This window comes from Ambystoma mexicanum, chromosome 11, assembly GCF_040938575.1.
Source record: "Ambystoma mexicanum isolate Mex_15411 chromosome 11, UKY_AmexF1_1, whole genome shotgun sequence".
NCBI lineage: Eukaryota > Metazoa > Chordata > Amphibia > Caudata > Ambystomatidae > Ambystoma > Ambystoma mexicanum.
The window spans coordinates 978,750,814-978,764,260 of NC_090934.1; the positions used below are offsets into that span (position 1 = coordinate 978,750,814).

The window sequence follows — 13,447 nt, forward strand, 5'->3', positions numbered from 1 at the left end:
GTACAAAGGGGCTATTTCGTTTTACAGCGCATTCCTAATCTGGGTTGCATCGCTGAGTCAAGCTGAAAATACATTCTGTGCCAATGAAATGAACGCCGGTGTTGCATATGCAACTTTATGAAGAGGCACACGCAACCATACACAGGAAAAAGACAAGTTTTGAATTTCGAGTGGTTCTTGATTCGTTTGTGTGTTCTTGTGTTGATAAAAGTGAAAATGGTAAAACATTTGTCTCCCAAAAAGGCAAGTCATTGGGCCTCATTACAGGTTTGCTGGTCCGGAAACAACGGTACCCCTAAGCTTGCCGGTACCATTGTTTCCGGACCGGCAAACTGCGAGTTCTGAGGGCGGGTGCCGTAACTCCCGCCAGGTCCGACCTGGCGGGCAGAACGGCACCTGCCCGCAGACCTTGACGTTAGTACCGGCACCATTCTGAATGGTGCCGGTTCTACGGTCCTCCCCATTCCCATTGAGTCCAATAGGACTCAAATGGGAATGGGGAGTAATTTTTTCTGGCGCCCGGTAATGGGCAATTACCGGGTCCGCCGGGACTGTAATGCCCCGGTAATTGCCCATTGCCGGAAATAAAATGACTTTATTTACCGGCACGGCTACCGCCAACCTTGTAATGACCTCCAAGGCATTTTTTTTAAAAAATGAGTCCAAAATGTCTGTGCACGTTTATAAACATTAATTTCAGGAGTGACATAGAAAGACTAGATTAGTAATTCAGGAAGTAGAAATAATATGAAGCACCACAAAAAAATGCAAACATATGGGGTGCAGGATAGGAAATCAAACGTAGTGTAGGAGATGGTTGATGAGATGCTACGTCATGTGTGTGTCCGTTAGGTATGGATGCGTGTCTCCCGCCCAATCCCAAATGACTGTTAATCGAGATATCAATGTCCAGTTGTTTGCTAGTGAACCTGCCACTGCAATGGTTTTGAAATGCATTTTTTTTGTATTGTCTGGTTATCCATCTTTGATTCACACATGACACATAGCGGCTGATGACAAATGTAGTCTGATGTCTTTGTCTCGCAACTTCCTCTTTGGAGCAGTGCATGGACTTCCCACTGAATAAAGGGAGCAGATCTCCATACCTCTAGGGTCTTTGGTCCTCCATTCATCAGTAAGCACAGGACTGGGATTTCAATGCTGCCAGTTCCTGTATGAAAACAATAACAAGCAGTGAACATCTACAAAAGAGATCCTCAAAATGAAAAATGTTAAAGATATGAACACAGTAAAGGTAGCCGACGAGGAAATCAAAACAGCGTGCCAAGTCATCTCCGATTCAGCAAAAATGGATATTCACTCACATTTCAAATTCTTCATTTTTTGGAACAAGATTGTAATTAGTATTCGGATTGATATATTCCAGATATTTCGACAAAACTGTGGACAACAGTGGATTAGCAGAAGAAAGCAAACATGATGGAGAACTGGAAACTGCTATTGGGTAGAATACATGTGAACAGTGAACTATACAAAGAAGGAAGCAAACTGAAATTGACCGCACAAAGATGGGAAACTGTCAGAACATGACTAAGGCCATAATCCTCCAGGGGCAGTGGCAGAGGCAGATTTTGGTGCCGGGGGGAGGGCTGGCGGGGGGGAATAGATCCTGAAAGGGGCCCCAAGATTTGTAAATGACTCATGGGTAAGAAAACCCTCGCTGGGTCGTGAATGTTTTCAGTAGAGGGTTCTCAATGTTTCCTCCTATTAGTCCAAGCGACCGAGCGGCGCGGGGGGAGCCCCCATAATTTCAGCAGGGTTTGGGGGGCGTTCCCCCCGAGAATTGTTTTAAAAATAATGTGCTGAAATATATGCATTGTGCAGCACCATTTCTGGAAAAACAGAGGGAAAAAGTAATGCAATTTACAGTTGGTTCTCTAGGATAAAAATGGAAAGCAATCAAGTAAATGCCGTACTATCAACAGCACAATACACAAAGCATTTTCTACCATTTTCACAAGGTTGCAGCTGGAATCTATCTATACCAGTAGTGGTCAGCGTAAATCGCATGCGAGAGGCTGCTGCCCCAATCTATCTATGCCACTAACGGTCACGTTAAATTACACGCATGAATCGATTCAGCCTTCACGCATATGATTTTAAGTGACCATTACTGGCATGGGTAGGTTGTGGCAGCAGCGTCATGCATGTGATTTCACTTTACGACAACCTATCTGTGCCAGCAATGGTCACTTTAAATCCAGTGACAGCTGGTGAATATTTTATTTTGAGGGGTGCAATTATTTCCCCAAAATATTTCAGCATGACCGATTGCAGCAAGAGAACCCCAAATCAACTTAATGGGCTGGGGAGTTTCCCTCTCCCCGAGAATTCTTTTTAAATATTGGGTGTATTATACAGCACACTTTTTGTGTAAAACTGAGTAAAAAGCCAGACAGTTTGTAAGTTACCAAGAGTATACACAGGCATTTCTCAACATATTTTCATGATACCTTCGGCCACAATTTATCTCAGTATAAAAAATCTTTTCAACGTTTTCACACTGCCTGTGCCCATACATGTCCATCCTGGCTGCACCAATATATGCCAGAATTCCTATATAAGAAAACACTCGCATTGTACATAATGCCAGTAATTATACTATAAGAACACACTAGCTGTGCCAATACATGGCAGTATCTCTACATAAGTGCATACTCCTTTTAGCTTTGCCTTTAAAAATGCCTTTCCAGAGGGGGGCGCAGGCAAGATGGCTGCCTGAACGTTCTGCTCCCCAAAGGCCCTGGGAGAACTGCGGAGAAACAAAGGCCAAAGGAACGCTACCTGCCTAAAAAGAGTACATCTGGCAGTCAGAATTGTTGGGGACCCCGGTACCACCTTGCCGAGCCTTGGAGGTGGCCGGGTCCCGGAGAAACTTGACTTGGAGCTCTCGCGCTCCCCGTCCCCTATCCAGGCCCACGCCGTGAGAGAAACGGAGCCACAGAGCCGGGCTCCTCCCCACCGCAGGCGAGCACAGCGCCACGGGCAGCCTGCGGAGCCCGCACCCTCTGGCCCTGCCTGCAAAACCAGGTGATCGCAGGGTCCCCGCAGGGATCTGGGCCTCTGCCTCTCCAGTACCCGCGACTCGCCAGTCTCCGACACGCTGCAGCTGGGAGAGCTGTTCTGAGGGGCGGGAGGATCCGGGGAACGGCCGGGTGCCCTGCTGTCGCCGCTTGGCTCCTCGAGCCCTCATCTGCAGCCCCACATACTGGCTTGGGCCGTCGCGGAAGCGCGCCCGAGCCCCCCCACTTCTCACTCCCCGCTACGGGGACACCTTAACACCAAGTGCCCCCGGGCACCATCTCAGCTGCCAGTGGGACACGGCTCCTCTTCCCGCCCCCGGCCTGGGACCCCAGCGGCACAGAATCTCCACGAGGAGTCCTCCTAAACCACCACAAAGGTGATGTGGCCTATAACTGCCTCTACACAGGCCCGGGCCGACGTGCGAGCGTGCCTGGGCCCCCTTTGATGCACTGAAGGCCCCCCACAGGACATACCACCGGGAGAAGTGTGGAGTCCCCCCGAGCCACCATAAGGGCAACTGCCCTCACACAGGCCTGGGCCGACGCGGGAGCGCGCCCGGCCCCCCTCACCCACTGCAGCCCCCTGTGGGGCTAACCATCTGGAGGTTGCTACCTGGGGAAACCTCATAGGGAAACAAAATCTGGCAAAATCAGCCCTCCCCAATGGCGGTGAACGCACCACACCCCTGTGACTAAACTCCACGTTGATCTATCCTGCCACCCCCCCTCGGAGCACAACCCCAGTCCATCACACAGCGTGCCAGAAGCAAGTTAAGGCTCCAAGTGCTGCCACCCTGGTGACTCTGCTACGGACCCCCCAGGCTCCGGAGGGCTCAACCGTGAGTACAAACAACCAACAGGGGTGAGAGGTCTGGCCCAACCCCCCCCCCCTCCTGAAACCACCTAGGAAATACAAGATCTGTGGTTACCAGTATATCACGCTCCCCGGAGTACTCCCAAGCCTTTGGGGGTCTGGGAGGAAGGCCGGAGTCACGGCAGGCAAATGAGACTTAGCACTGCACACCTTGCACCTGCGATAATCTGCCCCATCTCTACTAGCCCGTCTGCCAACAGTGTGTGCCATCGGGATTCCGCCTAGCAATAAGCACCCAGAAGAGAACAACTACAACACAGGGCCTGCATTAACAGTACGGATAGACAGAGGGGCAGTGGCATATTACCCCGAAAAGTAGGTGGTGGCCCCTGGGTTCACTACCAGGGCGTGTGCCCGCCTAAAAATAACCAGGAGTGAGCGGCAGGTGGGGACTCGCCTGACACGATGAGATTATTGCTACCCCGAACCACCCGTCCCCATCGGCACAACGGAGCAGTACACCTAACAACGTACACCACGGGATCTGGCTTGGGGTGTCTGTCGCCCGATCCCGAAAACGGCTTGGCACAAGGCAACAACAAATGCAGATGGACTTGTGATAGTGGGATCATCCATGATAATAAGCCTGGTTAATCCCCTACTGCAACGACACGGCAAGGGCAACACAAGAAATAAAACTTGCAGAGGCAAGAAACACAACGGCGGAGGGCAAGCCCCGTGTTCTAGATACGTGGGAGGACACAGCACATTCCAGCAATATACAGTTATAGGAGCGAAGTACTGGGCACCCGGCGACGCAGGAGCAACATACATGCAGAGCAACTCAGATGGCGGGCGCCAGATAAAAAAAGGGGAAATCCAGAGCAAAAACCCCAGTGAGACCCCAGGAAGGACAAATTGAGAAGTGCTGGCGGCAGAGGTGACAAACACACGCAGAATCACCATCCCCGCCTCTGAGCCGACCCCTGCAGTAAAGGACCTCCCAACTAGCATAATGGCAATAGACAAGGACGAACTTTTAAACTGCTTGAAAGGCATGGAGGCCAGAATGACCAAAGCTTTCCAGAGTCAAATGGAACAATTAAGGGAGGACCTGAAATCATCCCTCCAGGAGGTCAATAAAGAAATGGCGGAGATGGGTGAAAGAGTGGACATAGTCGAACGGGGCCTCTCGAATGTCACGGAAGAAACAAACCAAAATAGCCTGCTACTGGACCAGTTGGCGACCGCAACAAACAACTTAGAACTCCAGGCGGAGGATCTGGAAAATCGCTCAAGGAGATCCAATATTAGGGTCAAGGGCCTGGTGGAATCGGTGCAGGACAAGGACCTAAAAGATACCATGCAACTCTGCTTCAGCAGCCTGCTAGCAGATGTCCAACCGGAGACGATCGTCTTCGACAGGATACACCGCGTGGGCCCAATACGCAACGAACTGGGGTCGAGACCCAGAGATGTCTTGATAGCAATGATATCGTATGGTCTGAAAGAGGAGGTGCTACGCGCGGCAAGAACAAACGGAGACCTTACGATTAATGGGTCCCGTATACAGTTGTACCAGGACCTGGCCCTGATTACTCTCCACAAAAGAAGGCTAATGCAACCGGTTACGAAGACCCTTCAAACACAGCAAATCCGATATAGATGGACGTACCCGTTTGGCCTGTCGTTTACATGGGAAGGAAAACAGAGGAGAATCGGGAATTGCACAGAGGGCCTGGTGTTGCTGCACCTGGAGGATGAGCAACCAGAAGCGCCTGTGCGCCCACGCCCAAACATGAACGGCCCGTCCAGCAAACCATAGGAATGGTGAACGGAGTGAAAGCAAAGATGAGGGAGGAGAGGAAGACCCGGAAGCTTACAGCCGACTCATGACCGGGAACGGAGAGGTCCAACAGACCCAGACTCGGCCCATTACACGGATAACGAGTAAAGTGCTAACCAAATGTGAGAAAACAGCACGGCTGAATGGAATCGCCCGCATGGAGGTAGGAGGTCATAACTCTTGGAAGCAGGGTCAGGTAATACAATTCCTGACTATTGTGAACTGGGGAAGGGTCGGAGGCCCTAGGCCCGTGGTGACTAGCGGGGGGCCCCTTGGGAGCCCAGGCCTCATGCATCCCCAGGATTGGGAAGGGGGACGGGGGGTGGGTAAGGGAGGGAACTGGAATGAAGGACAGGAAAGCAGGGAACCAAAAGTCCGGGAAGAAAAAGGAGCCAGCTCCACGGTTATATGAAACGGAAGCAGGAACAGGCAGAGTAAGCTATAGCGAACGAGAACATAGGGACCCTCAGGCAGACAATCTCCACCTAGGGAGCAATGGAAGAAGTGAACATTGTCTCGATTAATGTCCAGGGGTTAAACTCCCCCGCTAAAAGGCGTTCGATTTTAGGTAGATTGGAAGCCATGCAATCAAAGATAGTGATCCTACAGGAGACGCATCTGCTCCAGAAAGATGAAAAAAGGATGCGGAGCAGAACATACCCTCTTCAGTTTTTCACCTCAAGCCAAACAAAAACAAAAGGGGTGGCAATCTTATGTAGCAGAGACTTAGACTTTCGCAAACAACAAACACTGAAGGATCAGGAAGGCAGATACCTGGGGGTAAAGGGTTCTATTAATGGTCAATTGTATACAATACTAGCACTCTACGCCCCCAATGAAAAACAGGACCAGTACATCCCTAAATTACTCCAGAAATTGGGAGGATGGGCGAAGGCCGAGTGATAATAGGAGGGGATTTTAATTGTGTAATGGACCCGCAATTAGATAAAACACTCCCCCCAACCGCAGCAGATCAGCGAAACAGACCAGCCTTTGGAAATCTTTTCAGAGATTTGGATGTGATAGAAACGTGGCGATTTTTCCACCCGGACACCCGAGAATACACACACTACTCAGCAGTGCACAGGGGTTACTCTAGAATAGACATGATTCTGGTGTCCTCTACATTGATCCCCTATGTCAAAAAAATAGAAATTGGTGTCCAATACCTCTCCGATCATGCCCCAGTCGTGACCTGCATAGAACTGCAAGGGACAATACATAGACCCCGACCACAATGGAGGCTAAATGAAACAATCCTGAAGGATATTGTACTTAGGGCACATATGGAAGAAGCCATAGGGAACTATTTCCTTGAAAATGACAATGGAGAGGTGGACTGGAGGGTGGTGTGGGATGCGGGGAAAGCAGTAATTAGGAAGGAATTCATACCACAAGCAACGCAATACTATAGGGAGCGAGCCCTTATAACGCGCAAATTGGAAGAAGAGGTTAGAAACGCTGAAAAGCTCCATAAGACCCGTCAGACGCCCAGAGCCTGGCGAGACCTTAAGAAGGCCAGAGCCAAACTAGAAAACCATACCGCAGATAGAACGGCGCAAATGCTGCTAAACACGAAACAATCATACTACATACACGGGGGGAAAGCGAGCAAATTCTTGGCAGCCAAACTACACAAACAGAAGGCGTGTAATTATATCACCCGGCTAAGAAATAGTAGAGGGGAACTGCGGACGGGAGAAGAGGATAAACTAGAAACGATGGTCCATTTTCATAAAAAATTGCTGATTAGCGAGAACCTGAATGCAGCAGAACAAGAGTCATATTTGTCAGCCGTAAAATTGCCACAGATATCGGAACAACAAAAAGAAAAATTGGGGGACCCCATCACAATACAGGAAGTGTGTGATGCGATAGCAGCACTACCCAGGGGAAAGGCACCAGGCCCCGACGGACTAGGGAATGGATTTTACAAAATATTCCAGACACAATTGGCAACCCCCCTCACTCGCCTCTTCAGTCTAATCAGGGATAGGGGAGCAGTTTCAAAGGATATGGGACACTCGACCACGATATTACCCCTAAAACCTGGGAAAGACCCAGTAGAATGCACCAGTTACCGCCCCATAGCTCCCCTCAACACAGATGCAAAACTGTATGCGAAAATACTGGCAAATCGATTGGCAGCAGTACTGCCCGAGATAATACACGCAGACCAGGCAGGTTTCGTAAGGGGGAGACATACCCAGGATAATATTCGGTGCGTAATTGACATAATAGACTGGAGGGCCAGGGGGGGCCTAAAATTCCCGATCGCCGCATTAGATGCCACACGAGCATTCGACAGCATAGACTGGAGGTACCTAAAACTGATATTGGAGGGTTTTGGCTGTGGACCGATATTCACCAAGATGGTTCTGGCAAATTACCAGCATCCATCTACGCAACTAATGGTGAATGGCTACACCTCAGAAAGAATCAATATCCGGAGGGGTACTCGGCAGGGGTGCCCTCTATCCCCGCTCATATTTGCCATGGCAATGGAACGATTTGCCTGCAGAATTAGGGAAGACCCGGGAATTAGAGGGGTGCGCACCGGGGAGATTCAAAACAAGATAGCCCTCTACGCAGATGATATCATGCTGTATATGGCGGACTCAAGACACACATTACCCAGAATAATCAGAGAACTGCAGACGTTCGAAAAGACATCAGGGTTCACAATAAACTATTCAAAATCCAAAGCATTGAATATAACCAAAGGTAGTGAGGACATAGCTCTCCCGAAGGAACATTATCTCCTGAAATGGGAAAAACAGTCCCTCGAATACCTAGGAATCCATATCACTAGAACCGTCAAGAATCTGCTCAAGGCAAACATTACACCTCTATGGAAGCGCTTGCAGGAAGACCTGCAGAGATGGGATGCCCAGGAATTGTCCTGGTTTGCTAGAATAGCAGCGATAAAAATGACCTTGCTACCCAAAGTACTGTATGTAGTAAGCTCAACCCCAGTGGACATCCCCCCAAAACAGATCCTAGAACTCCAAAAGGCGGCGTTTAAATTCATCTGAGGAAATAAGAAGCCGAGGATCCAAAAAAGGATCCTGATGCGGCCCACACTACTTGGGGGGCTGGGAGTCCCGGATATAGGGAGATACGTGTTAGCAGCTCAATTAGCACCAGCATTGACATGGGCGGGTAAAGACCCTCTTCCAGGTTGGGGGAAAATAGAACAGACTGCGACAGATATCCGTTTGAGTAAACTACCATTCCTAAAAACAAAAGCAAGAGACACGGGAGGTATCCTATTAGCAGCCACTAAAACGACCCTACACAGCTGGGATAAGGCTATCCGTAGCAGGGGGGTCAAACTAGGTCTGGGCCCACTATCCCCTATCACGCATAATCCAGATTTCTCACCTGGCCTTCACAAAAGATTCTGGGAAGGCTGGAACGAAGCAGACACATTGTCCCTACAAGACATGTATCAGGACGACGCCCCACTCACCTTTGAAGGATGTAAAGATAGATTCGGATTCATCGAAAACCACAGATTCAAATATATTCAATTGTGTCACTGGCACTCACACCCAGAGGTAAAAAGAGCAGGGTTACGACCCCCGGTAGGCCTAGAACTAACAATACGGGAGGGGACACATGAAAAAGGGATCACTAGACTATACAAGCTACTGGATAAGGCGCAAACAGACGACTCCCTCCAGTACATGAACGATTGGGAGCAGGACATAGGAGAAGAGATTACGCAGGAAGAATGGAGTCAAATCTGGAGGAGGGCGCACAAATTATCCAAATCCACGGCAATTAAAGAATCGGCATACAAACTATGTTACTGCTGGTACTTACCCCCAAGTAGAATACACAGAATGATCCCCTCGTACCCCCCAGAATGCTGGCGGCAGTGTGGAGAAAGAGGAGAGAGACATGTTCCATATGTGGTGGTCGTGCCCAAGGATAAAAATATTCTGGAAAGAAATACTGAGCCTGATCAGGGACATAACGGGCGCAGACCTACCATGGTCCCCGAAAGTCATTCTGCTGGGGGCAGTGGCAGAAGGGAACTATGCAGCCTCAGGAAACAGAGCGGCCCTCATAACCCACCTTCTGGCTGCAGCAAGGATGACAGTGGCCCAACGATGGAAGACAGTGGAGGGCCCTACAACCCCATGGTGGTGAGTGAAAGAGTGGGGAGTTATGGCAATGGAAAACATCTGCGCCACAAAATTAGGGTCATATCTGAAATTCTTGGCCATATGGGACCCACTCCAGGACTATGTGGGTGAGCGGGAGAATCAATACTTTAAACCCCGGGCTCTTAGAAACATCCATATCAGATAAAGGCAGCAGAAGATATGGCGAGGGGTTGCCTCTTGGAACTGTTCTGGTTACAACTACGCTTTTGATTGGTTCATTTAATAAAACGAAAAGGGGGAGCAGGTCGTGGGGGGGAGGGGTGGGGAAAAGTATGAAGACAATACTATACTCTACAAGAAAGTTCAAGGGGGTTGAATAAAAGGTTCATGTTGATAACAATGTTAACACATGTTGTAACGAAAGCTCAACCATTGTCTTAAGTTAAAAATAGAAAAAAAAGTTGGTTAAAAAAAAAGCCATTCCACAATAAGAAAACATGTCCAGACTGGCTACAGAATAAACTCCAGTCCACACATATAAAAACACTTATCATTCTTACTTTATCATAGATGCCCAGAATAAAATTCCATTCTACAATACGAAACAGCTAGACTGTCTGCACCAAAGTGCCAGTCTAGCCAAGTAATCCCACCTAACATGCTTGCTTTATCATAGATGCCTAGTAAAAAATGTCATGCCACAGTATGAAAAAGCTAGACTGGCTGCCCCAAAATGCCAGTCTATCCACATAATAACACATATCCCGGCAGCGCCAAACTCAGCGTTTCATCCTTCCGAGGTCGATAAATGAGCACCACACACCGTGGGTAATAATAAGCAGCGCTCAGATACCTGAGGGTTCGTAGCGCTATATAAATGCCAAATTATATCATGCTTGGTTTATCATAGATGCCCAGGAAAAAAACATCCTGCAACAGAAATAGAGGGCTAGACGGGCTGCTCGAAAAATGCTGCCCGAAAAATGGCAATCAAGCCACGTAGTAATGCTTAGCAAGCTTGATTTATCATAGCTATCCAATATCATGCCCCACTAAGAAATGGCTTGACGGGCTGCCCCAAAATGCCAGTCTAGCCGTGTAATAGCACATCATCATATTTTTTTATCAACCGCCTGCTGATAAAAGAAGGATGATTTTTTGCTGGGCATCTATGATAGATGCCCAATAAAAAATGCGTTGTTGCCGTGCCACAACCCGCTCCCCGGCCCAGCACAAACACATGCACACACACATTCACTCACTCATTCACACCCACACTCATAGATCACACACTCACTGATTTACACACATGTAATATGTAAAATAAAAAGAAAATCTTAGCTGCACACAGCCTGGGCCTATCCTCACACAGCTCAACTGCAGCCTCCACAAAGCCCTCCAGCTCCCACAGAGCACAAACAGGAACCAGGAAGCACAGCGCTTCCTGCTTCCTGCACATGCACCTAGGAACCGAAGTGCCACTGATTCAGCGCCCGACCCATTTGTATGTGTGGGGGGATGCATTAGCGCTCCCTTACACCTACAAACATGCAGGGCCCCAGTATGCATCCCCAATGGGCTATGCAAAGCTGGGGAAGCAAAATGCCCCTGACTTTACATGGCCCATTGGACATGCATGGCAGGGGTATGAACTGTTAAAGGGAAACTGTGTTTCCCCATGACAGTTCAATGTAGCCCAGGAGCATTCACTAAGCTGCAACAGGTAGCTGAGGAAGGGCTCCTCGGCTCGCGTGGCTCCTCATGATGGGAGAGGGCTCAGAGGGGTTGAAGCTCCCTCACCCATTATGGACGAGCCACCCCTGTTTAAATCACCCCATGATTAAAAATGACCATTACTGGCATTAACAGGCACAACTAAGGGCTAAAATCGAGGGTACATGCTGCGGGACGGAGTCCACCCACTTTTTTCAGAGGGTGGTCTCAGTCCCCACCATCTAAAATGAGGAACATTGAAAGTCTTCCTTGAATGAATGAATTAATGCCGACCTCAGGGATCAAACCGCAGTTGTCAGGTTTGCAGCACTGATACTTCACCACTGCACTACCTGATAAAAAATAACAAGCTAAAGATGAAATGCCCCATTTCGTTACTGCATGTTCCAGGGAAAATATTTGTATTGTTTCTTGGATTTTAAAACATGCACACCATTTAAAGTTTTCAAAAACTCTATTAAAAGAAAATGTCTTCTCTTGGTTTTGTATGTGTTGATTTTATGGAAGGCAAATGCCATTCGTTCTGTGCAATTTGGGTGGTTATGCATATTAAACCTTGATATGCTAATTTCAGGCAACGTCACATCCTATTGCGTTTATTGATGAGTCCCCCCACTTTTATTTTTAGGACTTGACCCCTGGGCACAACCCATCTATGCCAGTAATGGTCACTTTAAATCACGGAAAATAACTAACATGGATGGTTGTAAGCAGATAACTGAGGCTTCAAACGGGTTCAGCAGATGCAGGCTTATGTGCAAGGACTGAAGCGTGTGAGGCTGAGTCGAAGATAATGTATGAGAATGACACAGAAAGGTGCTGAAGAAAATACAGTCTTTGGGAGCACCCAGGAGGCTATAGGACAGTATGCCTCAGATTCAAGCATAGAAGGACAAGAAGGACTTCACAAATGAACAGCAACACAGGGACTGGGAGCCAGGACCGAAGCACAAACAGGAGCGAAGCAAACACAAACAGGAGGCACTTCAAGCTTTGCAATGTAAGTACAGGTTCTCTCTCTCCTGGATATGTTGGTTGGCGAAGGTCCAGACTAACTAGAGGGCCCCAGAAGTGGAAACACGTCAGGTTCAATAGAGTCTCTGTGGCAGCGCATCCTCCCCTACTTGCCATCTTTGGAGGGGGAATGCCACTGAATTCTGCAGGGTAAGAGGATAGTCCCTATTGGGGGTGTACTGCTAAAAGGGAAGACCCTATTACTTTGCCTCTTAGTCTTCTGTGTGCTTATCACAGAACTCGAGTGACAGCACTTTCAGGGACACTGGTGCCCTAGAGCTGACCGCCCTATGTCCCTGGCTTTGCTGCCAGGTGCCTTTTGTGCTCCTTACATTCCATTGCTTGCGCTCATTCTTCTGCTCTCATTCCTACACCTTCTCTTCCTTCTTTACGGCTCTCACTCCATCCTGCTATTCCCCCTTTTCTTCCAGTTCTTCTTGCACTCGCTTCACGCTGGAAAGCTGCCCCCCACCACAGGTAGCCAATGAAATACAATCACATTTTATAATGTGCCTAATAAGGTGATTGGAGCAATACATGCTCTGCTTTGTAGCCCCGCTCCTTCTTGGAGGCCACTACTCCTGATTGGCATTGTCTCTGGGTGTCCATCTCCTCCCACTATGGATAGACCCTCACCACCTTAATCTCCAAGTGCGGATACTTGTGTAAGGCTGAAGTCTGGCCTCTGTTCTGGTCTGACATATTAAAATCAGGCAGGAGAATTTTGGTGGTGTGGCATGAAGGCATTTTCCCAGCCTTGTTGAGGCAAATTGGCACTGCCTTCTTGACAGGGAAGTGAAAGCTGTGGTCTGCGGTCACGCGCCAATTGTGAGTGCCTAATTCCTGTTTGCGGTATGTTTTCCGTAGAGGCACAGTCGGC

At 48.7% G+C, this 13,447-nt stretch overlaps 1 protein-coding gene across 1 annotated transcript in view; it reads right to left on the minus strand.

Moving 5' to 3' along the window:
- TRPM5 (transient receptor potential cation channel subfamily M member 5) overlaps positions 1-13,447 on the minus strand; it is a 473,179-nt gene that overhangs the window by 391,762 nt on the left and 67,970 nt on the right. Inside the window, exon 5 of the mRNA XM_069625407.1 lies at positions 1,107-1,171. Coding sequence (XP_069481508.1) covers positions 1,107-1,171 — 65 coding nt within the window. The remainder of the gene's footprint in view (positions 1-1,106; positions 1,172-13,447) is intronic.